The 16,044-nt window shown below is 49.5% G+C and overlaps 1 protein-coding gene across 1 annotated transcript; it reads right to left on the reverse strand.

Moving 5' to 3' along the window:
• Nucleotides 1-4,967: 4,967 nt before the first annotated feature.
• On the reverse strand, nucleotides 4,968-12,910 carry nopchap1 (NOP protein chaperone 1). Its single transcript, XM_055652750.1, has 4 exons — nucleotides 12,765-12,910; nucleotides 11,598-11,681; nucleotides 9,770-9,906; nucleotides 4,968-5,420 (listed from the first exon to the last, which is right to left on the reverse strand). Exons 1-4 carry the CDS (start codon nucleotides 12,832-12,834, stop codon nucleotides 5,235-5,237), a joined length of 477 nt encoding a protein of 158 aa, XP_055508725.1. The 5' UTR covers nucleotides 12,835-12,910; the 3' UTR covers nucleotides 4,968-5,234.
• Between the last annotated feature and the right edge of the window lie 3,134 nt (nucleotides 12,911-16,044).

Raw genomic sequence — 16,044 nt, forward strand, 5'->3', positions numbered from 1 at the left:
AGATGGAAAATATGAACAGGCAACATAGTTAAAAACTCTTGATTAGGAACAAAGATGTTTTATTTATTCAAGCGCATGGAAGAGTGACAACTTGAATCAGGAGAGCCTTGAGTTAGAACGAATGATTCCTTTAGAGGATTGAAGGAAAACAGTTTAAAAGGGTAGCCCGAGACATTGGCAGCAACAACCTGGGAACAACCATTGCAAGAACACCACCCCCTACCAACAGAGTGAATCTGGCCAATTTACTCATGGGTAATATCTGAGGCCAAGTCATGATTTTTGTGATTTAGTTTAAGTGTTAAGCTGGAATAGTAAAACAAATGTGAAGTTATTAGAAGTCAATATTTAGTTATTTAGTTTTGATACAGTGCGGAAACGGGGCCTTCAGCGACTAGCGATCCCCACAAACACTATCCTGCACACTAGGGACAATTTACAATCTTTACCAAAGCCAATTAACTTACAAACCTGTACGTCTTTGGAGTGTGGGAGGAAACTGTAGATCCCAGAGAAAACCCACGCAGGTCACGGGAAGAATGTACTAACTCCGCACAGACAGCGCCCGTAGTCAGGATCTAACCCGGGTCTCTGGCACTGTAAGGCAGCAACTCTACCGCTGTGCCACTGTTAGCATGTATGCGAGTGTTAATAAAGATTAAGTTGTATTAAACCTTGGTTTAGAGTATTTTGTTTGATTCGTCAGTTGACACCGTACAGAAGTAAGAGTCAACACAAGCCTTGTCCTTGCCCATGGACCTTGGCTCCTTCCCCTGTACAGCTGAGCCACCCAGGAGATGTGGCTCTGGTAACCCACCCCAGAGACACATCCAGTACTGAAAAGAGCCCCTTCCTCTACCGGTGGTCACCTCCTCCCTCTGCAGTGCCCTGGCTGGCACTGTGGCTGCTCCACAGCAGAAACACCCCATCCATATCATCAGCCTCAGAGGGTCTGCTGGGGTCATGCCTAGTACCAGTGTCCAGGCTGATCACACAGTGGGGAAATCCACACAGGACTCCAGCATCCCAGACATTCAACACGGACACCACCATCACCCCATTGTTAGTTTGCAAAGGTCTCTTACATGTCTCCCACACTGTGTTTGAACCAACCACTGTCCTGATCAATGGCATGCTGTCAGAATGCTGACGTTGAGGTCCTCATTGCCTCTTCACTGAAACATCTACAGGTGTACAGTAGAGAGCATATTGACTGGTTCGGCAACTCAAACGCCCAGGATGAAAGAAGACTGCAAAAAGTGCCCAGTCCATCGCGGTTTGACCTCCCCACCATCGAACGGGCTTACAGGGGTCACTGCCTCAAAAAGCCAGCCAGCATCATCAGAGATCCACACCATCCTGGCCATACACTCATTTCACTCCTGCCATCGGGAAGAAGGTACAGGAGCCTGAAAACTGTAATGTCCAGGTTCAGGAAGTTTCTTCCCTGCAGCCATCAGGGTATTAAACGCTACAATCGCCAAATAAACCCTGAACAATAGATTTGGGAGCATTGGTTTTGCTTTTATGTGTATGTCTGCATGTGTTTGTGTGTGCGCATAAGCTAGCCAAGAATATAAAGGAGGATAGTAAAAGCTTCTTTAGGTATGTGAAGAGGAAAAAAATAGTTAAGACAAATGTGGGTCCCTTGAAGACAGAAACAGGTGAATTTATTATGGGGAACAAGGAAATGGCAGATGAGTAGAACAGGTACTTTGGATCTGTCTTCACTAAGGAAGACACAAACAATCTGCCAGGTACTAGCGGCCAGAGGATCTGGGGTGATGGAGGAACTGAAGGAAATTCACATTAGGCAGGAAATGGTGTTGGGCAGACAGATGGGACTGAAGGCTGATAAATCCCCAGGGCCTGATGGTCTGCTTCCCAGGGTACTTAAGGAGGTGGCTCGAGAAATCGTGGACACATTGGTGATCATTTTCCAATGTTCTTTTGATTCAGGATCAGTTCCTGTGGATTGGAGGGTAGCTAATGTCCCACTTTTTAAGAAAGGAGGGAGATAAAACGGAATTATCGACCTGTTAGCCCGACATTGGTGGTGGGAAAGATGCTGGAGTCAATTATAAAAGACAAAATAGCGGCACATTTGGATAGCGGTAACAGGATCGGTCCGAGTCAGCATGGATTTACGAAGGGGAAATCATGCTTGACTAATCTTCTGGAATTTTTTGAGGATGTAACTAGGAAAATGAACAAGGGAGAGCCAGTGGATGTAGTATACCTGGACTTTCAGAAAAAAATTGATAAGGTCCCACATAGATTAGTGGGTAAAATTAGGGCACATGGTACTGACATGGTTAGAAAATTGGTTGGCAGACAGGAAACCAAGAGTAGGGATTAACAGGTCCCTTTCAGAATGGCAGGCAGTGACTAGTGGGGTATCACAAAGCTCGGTGCTGGGACCGCAGCTATTTACAATATTCATTAATGATTTAGATGAAGAGATTAAAAGTAACATTAGCAAATTTGCTGATGACACAAATCTGGGTGGCAGTGTGATCTGTGAGGAGGATGCTATGAGGATGCAGGGTGACTTGGACAGGTTGGGTGAGTGGGAAGACGCATGGCAGATGAAGTTTAATGTGGATAAATGTGAGGTTATCCACTGGTATCAAAAACAAGGCAGATTACTACCTAAATGGCGACAAGTTGGGAAAAGGGGAAGTACAACGGGATCTGGGGGCCCTTGTTCATCAGTCTATGAAAGTAAGCATGCAGGTACAGCAGGCAGTGAAGAAAGCGAAGGACATGTTGGCCTTTATAACAAGAGGAGTCGAGTATCGGAGCAAAGAGGTCCTTCTGCAGTTGTACAGAGCCAGTGAGACCACACCTGGAGTATTGTGTGCAGTTTTGGTCCCCTAATTTGAGGAAGGACATTCTTGCTATTGAGGGAGTGTAGCGTAGGTTTACAAGGTTAATTCCACTCGCCCAACCTGTAACCGGGTGGCACCATCAGCGATGGCAGCCTCGCCAACGGTCTGTCTGACCTTTTTGTTATTTTCAGTGCGTTTTAAAAAGTATGTGTTCATGTTCTCTGGTTTGTTTTATGTGAGGGGTGGGGGGTGGGGGAGGGAATCAGGGGAAACTTTTTTTTCAATCTCTTACCTTGCCGGAGATGTGATTTTTTTCTGGATCATATCTCCGGTCGCTCTGCGGCCTATCATCATGGAGCTAGCGGCCTTGCTCAAGACTGACTGAGTCCCACCATGGGACTGTGGACTTGCCACCGGAGCAGATCCATTGCCTGGGATTTCAACATCGAGGAGCTTGCAGTCTCGGGTAGAGACCGATGTCGGGAAGCTCCAAAGTCGCAGCAGATTCGACAAGACCCGACTCGGGGTCCGATTGCCCGGCACGGGGGAGCTGAGATCCCCCCCCCCGATGCTGGAGCCCGACCGCCGGCTAGGGAACTAAGATCGTCCCGCCAACGGAAGGCTCGAGGCTCCCTACCGTGGGAGGACAAAGAAGGGAAGTGTTTAAACTATTTTTTCACCTTCCATCACAGTGAGGAATGTGGAGGAGTCACTGTGGTGGATGTTTATGTTAAAATGTCTTTTGTGTGTTCTGTTGCTTTTTATTGGTATGACTGTGTGGCAAATCAAATTCCTCGTATATTGCAAAACATACTTGAATAAAGTATGATTAAGATTTGGTGGCAAGAACAGGCAGGCAGATTATTATCTGAATGGTGTCAAGTTGGGAAAAGGGAAAGTACAACGAGATCTGGGTGTCCTTGTACATCAGTCACTGAAAGTAAGCATGCAGGTACAGCAGGCAGTGAAGAAAGCTAGAGGAGTCGAGTATAGGAGCAAAGAGGTCCTTCTGCAGTTGGTGAGTCCATACCTAGAGTATTGTGTGCAGTTTTGGTCTCCAAATTTGAGGAAGGACATTCTTGCTGTTGAGGGAGTGCAGCGTAGGTTCACGAGGTTAATTCCTGGGATGGCTGGACTGTCAAATGTTGAAAGAATGGAGCAGCTGGGATTGTATATGCTACAATTTAGAAGAATAAGAGGAGATCTTATTGAAGCATATAAGATTATGTTGGTATTGGACATGTTGGAGGCAGGAAACATGTTCCCCATGGGTGAGCCCAGAACAAGGGGCCACAGTTTAAGAATAAGGGGTAAGCCATTTAGAACAGAGATGAGGAAAAAAATGTTCACACAGAGAGTTGTGAATCTGCGGAATTCTCTGCCTCGCCAGGCAGTGGAGGCCTGTTCTCTGGACGCTTTCAAGAGAGTTAGATAGAGCTCTTAAAGAGATACGGGGAGAAGGCAGGAACGGGGTGCTGAATGTGGATGATCAGCCATAATCACAGGGAATGGCGGTGCTGGCTCAAAGGGCCGAATGGCCTACTCCTGCCCCTATTGTCTATTGACTTCAGGAAGTGGTTTGCATTTACGGCGCCGGAATAGAGATGGTTGAAAGCTGCAAATTCGGAGGAGTCAATATCACCAACAACTTGTCCTGGACCACCCATATTGAAGCAACGACCAAGAAAGCACACCAACGCTTCTTCTTCCTTGGAAGGCTTAAAAAGTTTGGCATGTCTCCAACAACTCTCACCAACTTCTACAGATGCACCATAAGAAGCATGTTATCAGGATGCATCACTGCATGGTTTGGGAACAGCTCCATTCAAGATCGCAAGAAATTGCAGAGCATTGTGGACGCAGCTCAGACCATCACACAAACCAACCTCCCTTCCATTGACTCCATTTACACCTCACCCTGCCTCAGCAAGGCCAGAAGCATTACCTAGGATGAGTAGCCCCCCGCCTCCGGCCACTCCCTCTTCTCCCCTCTCCCCACAGGCAAAAGGTATAGAAGTGTGACACCTCCAGATTCAGGGACAGTTTCTTCCCAGCTGTTATCAAGCAACTGAACCATCGTACCACAGCCAGAGAGCAGTCCTGGACTACTATCCATCTCATTGGAGACCCTTGGACTATCTTTGATCGGACTTTATCTTGCACTAGACATTATTCATGTTGTTCCCAATATCATGTATCTGTACACTGTAAATGGCTTGACTGTAATCATGTTTTGTCTTTAGGCTGACTGGTTAGCACGTAACAGAAGCTTTTCACTGTACCTCAGTACACGTGTCATTGAACTAAAGTCAAACAGAGGTTGAATAGTTCCATCTACATGGACACAACTCCCCAGACGGCGTTGCCAGCCCTTCCACATAGTTGTGTGCGTGATGCCGGCTGTCAGTCAGTGTCACTGCTGCTGTCCACAGACACCACCTGTATCCGACCTTTCCGCTGCGGCTGGGGTGCAGGTAGTTTGAGGTTTTCTGCCGTCACCTCTCCATAAGACTCGGTGTCAGACTGGGAATCGTCGGACGTTAGATCCTCTGCTCCACTTTCACCATCCATTTCAAACAGAGACACGTTCTGAGGGGCAACAATGGGAAGAGGAACTAATAATTCATTGTTCAACAGAGCAGAAGACAGACAGCTCTAGGAGCTAGTGGAAGACAGACAGTGTAGGAGAGAAAGGAAGATGCGGTACTGCAGGAGGCATGGTCGCGCAGCGTTAGTGTTGCTGCCTTACAGCACCAGAGACCCGGCTTCTATCCTGACCATTGGTGCTGTCTGTACGCAGTTTGTACCTTCTCCCTGTGACCACGTGGGTTTTCTCCAGCTTCCTCCCATGCTCCAAAAACGTATAGGTTTGTACGTGGCTTTGGTAAAATTGTAAATTGTCTCTAGAGCATAGAAACATAGAAATTAGGTGCAGGAGTAGGCCATTCGGCCCTTCGAGCCTGCACCGCCATTCAATATGATCATGGCTGATCATCCAACTCAGTATCCCGTACCTGCCTTCTCTCCATACCCCCTGATCCCCTTAGCCACAAGGGCCACATCTAACTCCCTCTTAAATATAGCCAATGAACTGGCCTCAACTACCCTCTGTGGCAGAGAGTTCCAGAGATTCACCACTCTCTGCGTGAAAAAAGTTCTTCTCATCTCGGTTTTAAAGGATTTCCCCTTTATCCTTAAGCTGTGACCCCTTGTCCTGGACTTCCCTAACATCGGGAACAATCTTCCTGCATCTAGCCTGTCCAACCCCTTAAGAATTTTGTAAGTTTCTATAAGCATGTAGGATAGTGTTAGTGTGCGGGGATCGCTGGTCAGCACGGACTTGGTGGGCCACATCTGTGCTGTATCTGTTTCTCTAAAAGCAAAGATTTGGTTAGGTAACGGGGAGGTGCAGTGAGACCTGGGCGTCCTTGTACACTGGTCACTGAGAGTTGGCGTGCAGGTACAGCAGGCAGTGAAGAAAGCTCATGGCATGTTAGCCTTCATAACAAGAGGATTTCAGTACAGGAGTAGAGAGGTTCTTCTGCAGTTGTATAGGGCTCTGGTCAGACCACATCTGGAGAATTGTGTACAGTTTTGGTCTCCTAATTTGTGGAAGGACATCCTTGTGATTGAGGCAGTGCAGCGTAGGTTCACGAGATTGATCTCTGGGATGGCGGGACTGTCATATGAGGAAAGATTGAAAAGACTAGGCTTGTATTCACTGGAGTTTAGAAGGATGAGGGGGGATCTTATAGAAACATATAAAATTATAAAAGGACTGGACAAGCTAGATGCAGGAAAAATATTCCCAATGTTAGGCAAGTCCACAACCAGGGGCCACAGTCTTAGAATAAAGGGGAGGCCATTTAAGACCGAGGTGAGAAAATTTTTTCACCCAGAGAGTTGTGAATTTGTGGAATTCCCTGCCAGAGGGCAGTGGAGGCCAAATCACTGGATGGATTTAAGAGCGAGTTAGGTAGAGCTCTAGGGGCTAGTGGAATCAAGGGATATTGGGAGAAAGCAGGCACGGGTTATTGATTGGGGACGATCAGCCATGATTACAATGAATGGCGGTGCTGGCTCGAAGGGGCGAATGGCCTCCTCCTGCACCTATTTTCCTTGTTTCTATGTTTCAAAGGGAATGTTTTTATGAGGGGGGTTAGGGTAGAGATGATAGTGTCAATGATCAGTTATGGAAATGGGCAAAGACATGGCAGATAGAGTTTAATTGGATCAAGTGTGAGGTCAAATATTAGGGAAAAAGTATACAGTTAATGGAACGACTGATAACAGCTTAAATATACACTGATCTTCAGGTCCAAATGCATTTATCCCCAAAAATAGCAACACTAGTAGACAGAGGGGTGAAGAAAGTGTATGGTATGCTTACCTACATGGGTCAGGCATTGAGTATGTCAGAAAGTCATGATGCAACTATATAGGACTTGGTTAGGTTGCATTTGGAGTATTGTGTGCAATCTAGTTTTGTTTAGTTTGGAGATACAGCGCGGAAACAGGCCCTTTGGCCCACCGAGTCCGCACCGATCAGCGATACCCGCACATTAACACAACTCTGCACACAGTAGGGACAATTTTACATTTCTACCAAGCCAATTAACCTCTTTGTAGTTCTAGTCGCCCCCATTATAGGAATGAGGTGGAGGCTTTGGAGAGGGTGCAGAGGATGCTTATCAGAATGCTTCCTTGATGAGAGGGTATTTGCTGAAAGGGGTGGTGTGACAAACGTGGATTGTTTTCTCAGGAAAGGCAGAGGCTGACAGAAGACCTGATAGAAGTATAGAAAATTATGAGCACAGACGGGGTATTAGACAGTCAAAACCCGTTCCCACGGTGGAAATACATAGATACATAGAAAATAGGTGCAGGAGTAGGCCATTCGGCCCCTCGAGCCTGCACCGCCATTCAATATGATCATGGCTGATCATCCAACTCAGTATCCCGTACCTGCCTTCTCTCCTTACCCCTTGATCCCATTAGACACAAGGGCCACATCTAACTCCCTCTTAAGTATAGCCAATGAACTAGCCTCAACTACCCTCTGTGGCAGAGAGTTCCAGAGATTCACCACTCTCTGTGTGAAAAATGTTTTTCTCATCTCGGTCTTAAAGGATTTCCCCTTTATCCTTAAGCTGTGACCCCTTGTCCTGGACTTCCCCAACATCGGGAACAATCTTCCTGCATCTAGCCTGTCCAACCCCTTAAGAATTTTGAAAGTTTCTATAAGATCCCCCCTCAATCTCCTAAATTCTAGCGAGTATAAGCCGAGTCTATCCAGTCTTTCTTCATATGAAAGTCCTGACATCCCAGGAATCAGTCTGGTGAACCTTCTCTGCACTCCCTCTATGGCAATAATGTCCGTCCTCAGATTTGGAGACCAAAACTGTACGCAATACTCCAGGTGTGGTCTCACCAAGACCCTGTACAATTGCAGTAGAATCTCCCTGCTCCTATACTCAAATCCTTTTGCTATGAATGCTAACATACCATTCGCTTTCTTCACTGCCTGCTGCACCTGCATGCCTACTTTCAATGACTGGTGTACCATGACACCCAGGTCTCATTGCACCTCCCCTTTTCCTAATCGGCCACCATTTAGATAATAGTCTGCTTTCCTGTTTTTGCCACCAAAGTGGATAACCTCACATTTATCCACATTATACTACATCTGCCATACATTTGCCCACTTACCCAGTCTATCCAAATCACCTTGCAGCCTCCTAACATCCTCCTCACAGCTAACACTGCCCCCCAGCTTCATGTCATCCATAGTGTCAAATATTAAAGATGAGACGGCGTAGCTTGATGGCAAATGTGGCAACGTTTAAAGGAAATGTGAGGGGCAAGTTTTCTTTACTACACAGAGGGTGGTGGGTTCCTGAAAAGTGTTACTGGGGCGGTTATAGTGGCCCAGTAACACCGATATAAGATAGAGGTATTTAAGAGGCTTTTAGATAGGCACGTCGATATGCTGGACATGGAAAGAGTTAAGACAAGTACACAAAAGGACAGAGTGCTGGATCAACACAATATGCTGGAGTAACTCAGCGGGACAGGCAGCAATAGGTGACGTTTCAGGTCGAGACCCTTCATAAGACTGAGAGTCAGAGAGGGGGAAACTAGAGGAATGGAAAGGTACAGAACAAATCAGAGCCAGCATCGATGGCTCGGGAAAGGTGGATTGATGGCTGGGGAGGAGGTGATAACGAAGGAATGCAAATGGTGAAATTAGCAAGACTAGGGTGGGGGCGGGATGGAGAGAGAGGGAATGCAATGGTTGTTTGAAATTAGAGAAATCCGATATTCATGTCGCTGGGGTGTAAATTGCCCAAGTGAAATATGAGGTGCTGTTCCTCCAATTCACGTGTGGCCTCACTCGGACAGTGGAGGAGACCCAGGCCAGAAATGTCAGTGTGGGAATGGGAGAGCGAGTTAAAGATTTTGGCAATCGGGAGATCACGTAGACCAAGGCGGACTGAGCGAAGGTTTTCAGCAAAACGATCGCCGAGCCTGCACTTGGGCGCGCCCCTATAGGAGTCCACACCTGGATCAGTAGATGAGGTTATGGGGGTCAGTGGTTACGGGTCGAAGGCAGGAGAGTGGAGTTGAGATGGAATGATAGATCAGCCATGATTGAGCCATGATCAGCCATGAAGGCAGGCCTCGACCCGAAATGTCACCCATTCCTTCTCTCCAGAGATGCTGCCTGTCCCGCTGAGTTACTCCAGCATTTTGTGTCTAGCCATGATTGAATGGTGGGGTAGACTTGCTGGGTCGAATGGCCTAATTCTGCTCCTGGAATGAATGAACATGTATGTAGGTGTGTCTGTAAGTCGGGCGTTGATAACCCTGGGGCAGTCTGTATTCAGTAAACACGTGCTTGGCCCCATTACAAGCAGCAACACAAGCTCCTCGCTTACCATTTCAATAATCTTGTCAGGACAATGTTCCACGTTCTCAATGTCGAATTTGCTGGGATCAGCGGTCTCCATTTGTTTCCTGAGCTCCATGTTTGCAGATGCCATCTGGGGCAGGAAGCTCTGTAATCGGTCTAGTACTGAGGAACAAAGCAATGCTGTTGCTGAAAACACAGGCAGACATGGGCGGCACGGTGGTAGTATCAGCCTTACAACGCCAGAGACTGGGTGGGTCGAAGGCCCTATTTCCGCACCCTATCTCTAAACTAAACTGCGGATCGCACGTGTCAGGCCGGTACAGTACAAGCAGTGTCCAGTGGCCCAGCGTCCAGAGGCAGGAGGTGACCAGTGGAGTCCACTGGAGCCTCACCACCAATGCTGCAAATGCCCATTTGTCAAGAGGACCAGAATATAAAAACAGGGATATAATGCTGAGGCTTTCTTTACAAGGCGCTGGTCAGGCCACATTTGGAATATTGTGAGCAATTTTGGGCCCCATATCAGAGGAAGGATGTGCTGGCTTTGGAGAGGGTCCAGAGGAGATTTGCAAGAATGATCCCAGGAATGAATGGGTTAACATATGATGAGCATTTGACGGCACTGGGGGTTCACCCGACGCCGGAGTTCCATCTTCCAGGCAGGAACGTGCTGACGTTGTGGTGACTGGCTGCAGCCTCAAATAGGCCCCGACCTCGGGTGGGCTAGCAGGAGGAGGAGGACTGGACTTTTGGTGCCTTCCCTCACAGTGGAAAGTATTAATTCTGCTGTGGGGGGACGTTCATGTTGAATCCTGTGTCTTTTTTTCACTTGTTTTATTTTATATGGATGTATGGTAATCTAATTTCTTCTCTCTAAAGTACTTTGGCTTCAACGTGATTTGATTTAAAAGTGCTATATAAATAAAAAGTTACTTACTTACTATCCTCACTGGCGTTTAGAATGGTAGTGGGGACCTCATTGAAACTTACCGAATAGTAATAGGCCTGGATACAGTGGATGTGGGAAGGATGTTTCCACTAGTGGGGGAGTCTAGGACCAGAGGCCTCAGAATCTCAGAATTAGAGGACGTACCTTTAGAAAGGAGATGGAGGAAGAATTTCTTTAGTCAGAGGGTGGTGAATCTGTGGAATTCATTGCCTTAGAAGGCTGTGGAGGCCGTTAGTGGATATTTTTAAGGCAGAGATTGATAGATTCTTGATATGTACGAGTGTCAGGAGTTATGGGGCGAAAGCAGGAGAATGGGGTTGAGTGGAAAAGTTGGATCAGCCGTGATTGAATGGTGGTGTAGACTTGATGGGCCAATTCTGCTCCTGGAACTTATGAACCCAGTGGTAGGTCACCTAACGTCCCACCACTGTCATTGTACACTACCAACCTGCTCAGCCATTTCACCCTTGTTGCAGTACACATGCCAGTCCCACTGCCCGGAACTCTATAATACTCGTTTCCAAGATAACTCGCAAATAAAACATCTTCCCCACAGTCTGAACTAGGGTCTCGACACGAAACGTCACCCATTCCCACTCCACACGGAACCAAAAGCCAGGGTCATCCATGCAAGTGCGTGACAGAACAATTATAAAGATCTGCAGATGCTGGTTTACAAAAAGAGACAAAATTGCTGGATTAATCCAGCGGGACAGGCAGCATCCTAGGAGAACATGGATCGGTGATGTTTCGGGTTGAGACACTTGTTCTGCAGAGATGCTGCCCGACTGCTGAGTTACTCCAGCACTTTGAGTGCCACATTGGCAATGCAGTTGAGGATGCACATCAGAGCCTGGGAGAGTGGCGGCAGCCGTCCACACCAGTTGCCAGGATGAGCACTCACCCTGACTTCTGGGCAGCCGGACGATGTTGGGAGGGCCTGGGCTCCTGGGATGTTGCCCACTGATCAGCAGCTTCTGTTCAATCCCTGCAGGCAAACACAGTGAGGTGGCATTACTGTACAGTAGAGCAGCTGGGCGGCAGGGGGGAGGGGACAGGGGGTAAACACAGATGCTGGTTTAAACCGAAGGTGAAACAGGGTGCTGGAGTAACTCAGCGGGACAGGCAGCATCTGTGGAGAGAAAACGTCGCCCATTCCTGCACTACAGAGATGCTGCCTGTCCCGCTGAGTTACTCCAGCACCCCGTGTCTAAAGAGGGGAAAGGGGCAGAGGAGGGGTTGTGGAAGAGTAGTCGTTGAAGGGAGAAATGAGTGGAGAAGGGAGTGAGGGGAATCCATGGTGGGGGAGAGAAGAGTAGTCGGCGACTGGGGGTGAGAGGAGAGAAGAGGGAGGAGGGGGAAAGAGGGGAGATGTAGGGGTAGGGGTAGGGGTAGGGGTAGGGGTAGGGGTAGGGGTAGGGGTAGGGGTAGGGGTAGGGGTAGGGGTAGGGGTAGGGGTAGGGGTAGGGTTAGGGGTAGGGGTAGGGGTAGGGTTAGGGGTAGGGTTAGGGGGGGTAGGGGTAGGGTAGGGGTAGGGGTAGGGGTAGGGGTAGGGGTAGGGGTAGGGGTAGGGTAGGGGGTAGGGTTAGGGGTAGGGTTAGGGGTAGGGGGTAGGGGTAGGGGTAGGGTTAGGGGTAGGGTAGGGGTTAGGGTATAGGGGTAGGGGTAGGGTAGGGGTAGGGGTAGGGGTAGGGGTAGGGGTAGGGTTAGGGGTAGGGTTAGGGGTAGGGGTAGGGGTAGGGGTAGGGGTAGGGGTAGGGGTAGGGGTAGGGGTAGGGGTAGGGTTAGGGTTAGGGGTAGGGTTAGGGGTAGGGGTTAGGGGTAGGGTTAGGGGTAGGGGGTAGGGGTAGGGGTAGGGGTAGGGGTAGGGGTAGGGGTAGGGGCTGGGGAGTAAGAGGGGTCGGTGTGAGGGAAGACAAGGGGGTGGAAGAAGGGAAGGGTTTAGGGGACGAGGGGAAGGGATGGGGGGGGAGGATGAGAAGGGTCAGGGTGAGACTGGGGGAGTTGGCGCCAGGCGGGCGGCCCCGGCAGTGGGAGAGGGATGAAGGGTCTCTCTCTCTCTCTCACTCACCCGCCTGTCCCCCCGCCCCCAGCAGCTCCGTGGACCTCGACACCTCCCGCTCCCGCTGCTGGGCCGCCATCACCAGGCCGCGTGTGTCCCGGATCCACAACACCCGGAGCGGATCCACAACACACGGAGCGGATCAGTAACACCCGGAGCGGATCCACAACACCCGGAGCGGATCCACAACACCCGGAACGGATCCACAACACACGGAGCCATCTATGGGTCGACATAACCAGGATCGGATCAAGAGAAAGTGTGACAGGATGTCAAGATCCCTGTGCAGCCAAAATGTCCACATGATGTCCATCGTGGATACAGAAAACGTCTTTGTTGTCTAATTATTGGGAGTGAGCAGGACTAAGGGTGTTAAATATAGCTATAGTGTGTGGTTGCCAACTTACTCAGGGACAAAAGGTCCAAATATGGGACAAATTCCAGACGGCAATTCGTTGACCAACTCGGCCGTGGCTGGGTGAATGATGAGTTGGCCCGGGTGCTGGACTGTACACTAAGCCCAGCCGGCGGGGCAGCTGAGGAGTTTTGGTCCGGCATCCCATCCAACACATGAACCGATGATCGGCCATGAGAAGGAGGGGTGGTGGTGTCGGCGGTAAGCGAAGGTCCGAATGTCGATCGGCTGGCCGGGCTGTCGACTGACCAACGGCGCCACGGGCGAGGGTCTGCTGCTGCACTCCATGAGCTGCACTACGTCGGGACGGGTGAGGCGGGTCAGACGCGGCGCTCCGACCCGACAGTCCCCTCGACCCGACTAGTAGCAGTCAAAGGTCCTATAGCAAGCAAGACAGTGCACTCGACGAAAAATACATACTATGGTCATTGGGTAGATTCATGGGTAATGTTCGGCCCCATTTCCGTAACCGGCTTCCGTCTCCGCAACAAAGATCCCATAGCGGAGCAAAGATACTAGTGCGGAGACGGAAGCCATTTACGTAAACATCCTTGTAAAAATCAAAGATCTTTGGTAAAAATCTTCTCCTCATTTTTTCTCTGCCTCTCTGCCCCGTTAAAGAGACTCACTGATGCGGGGGGGGGGGGAAAGAGGGGGGGCATGAGATCCGAAGCTGAGAACAGACGGCCCTACGGTTTCCTCCCCATCACGCTCGCTGCCCAGCTCCCAAACTCCGGACCGCTCTGCTCTTTTTGCGGAAAAAATAAACAACTAATTTTGAAAAGGCACAGGGGAGACAGAAAGAGGGAAGCGTGGATTGGAAAGGTCTCCCCTTTTACACTGCCGTGTGGGCACAGCCTCTTTGCCCTCAGTGCCCTCTCCACCCTTGCACAGTCCGATCCCAATCCCGGGATTTTGAATCCAAAACATTAAAAAAGAAAATGAACAGAATTATAATTTATTAACATATTAATCATTAACAAAAAGTAACAGAAATATGAATCATGAATATAACACTATATCACACACACAAAACGGTTCCCCCGCAAGGTACACAAAAAAGCTGGAGAAACTCAGTGGGTGCAGCAGCATCTATGGAGCGAAGGAAATAGGCAACGTTTCGGGCCGAAACCCTTCTTCAGACTGATCGGGGGCGGGGGTGGACGGGGACAAGAAAGGAAAAAGGAGGAGGAGCCCGAAGGCTGGGGAATGGGAGGAGACAGCAGGGGGACTGAGGAAGGGGAGGAGACAGCAAGGACTAACAAAATTGGGAGAATTCGATGTTCATGCCCCCAGGATGCAGACTCCCCAAACAGAATATGAGGTGCTGTTCCTCCAATTTCCGGTGCTGCTCGGTGTGGCCATGGAGGAGACTCAGGACAGAGAGGTCGGAGACGGAGTGGGAGGGGGAGTTGAAGTGCTGAGCCACCGGGAGGTCAGCTTGGTTATTGCGGACCGAGCGGAGGTGTTCGGCGAAACGATCGCCCAACCTCCGCTTGGTCTCACCGATATAGATCTGCTGACATCTAGAGCAGCGGATGCAATAGATGAGGTTGGAGGAGATGCAGGTAAACCTCTGTCGCACCTGGAACGATTGCTTGGGTCCTTGAACGGAGTCGAGGGGGGAGGTAAAGGGACAAGTGTTGCATCTCTTGCGGTTGCAAGGGAAAGTGCCCGGGGAGGGGGTGGTACGAGAGGGAAGGGAAGAATTGACAAGGGAGTTATGGAGGGAGCGGTCTTTGCGGAAGTCAAATAGGGGGGGAGATGGGAAGATGTGGCGAGTGGTGGGGTCACGTTGGAGGTGGCGAAACTGACGGAGGATTACTATTTGTATGTGACGGCTGGTGGGGTGAAAGGTGAGGACTAGGGGGACTCTACCCTTGTTGCGAGTGGGGGGGATGGGGAGAGAGGGCAGTGTTGCGGGGTATGGAAGAGACCCTGGTGCGAGCAGTCCCTTTACACATCCATCCCCCACCACTCAAGGCTCTCCGTTTCTTCCTCCAATGGACACCCAATCAATTTCCCTCTACTAACACTCTCTGTCTGGCAGAACTTGTCCTCACCCTGAACAACTTCTCTTCCAACTCTTCTCACTTCCTACAAGTTAAAGGAGTATCCGTGGGCACTTGCATGGGCCCCAGTTATGCTTGTTCTTTTGTTGGTTACGTTCAACTCTCCTTGTTCTGGCCCAGTCCCCCATCTCCTGCACCACTACAAAACTCAACACTCCCACACCTCTCTCCCCTTTCCTAACCTCCCAGTCTCCATTAACTGACGTCCACAATAAACCTACTGACTCGCACAGTTATCTGGACTACACTTCCTCCCACCCTTCCTCTTGCCAAGACACTTCTTCCTGCTCTCAATTCCTTTGTCTCCGCCGCATCTGCTCCCAAGATGAGACTTTCCATTCTAGGACATCCGAGATATCCTCTTTCTTTAGTAAACATGGCTTCCATCCTTCTCTCACAGAGGGACCCTGACATGCATCTCCTGTGTCCTGTAATTCTGTTCTTGCTCACCCTCCCACCAGACAGAACAAGGATAGACTTCCTCTGCTCCTTATGTTTCACCCCACCCGTCATCGCACCCAACACATCATTCTCTGACATTTCCCTCAGCTCCAACAGGAACCACCAGCCACATCTTCCCATCTCCACCCCCTTTCCACCCACTGGCTGTTCGGCACCAATTCCTTGAATCCCATTGTTATTAAAGCATGAAAGGCCACTGAGCTCAGCAAGCCTCCTGGCTCTATACACGGGACCCTGTTACACATCCACACTCTCTCCACAGCTCCATCAATTTGAGATACTCGGCAGTCACGGTGGCGTAGCGGTAGAGTTGCTGCCTTACAGCAAAATGCAGCGCCAG

This window comes from Leucoraja erinacea, chromosome 22, assembly GCF_028641065.1.
Source record: "Leucoraja erinacea ecotype New England chromosome 22, Leri_hhj_1, whole genome shotgun sequence".
Classification (NCBI taxonomy): domain Eukaryota; kingdom Metazoa; phylum Chordata; class Chondrichthyes; order Rajiformes; family Rajidae; genus Leucoraja; species Leucoraja erinaceus.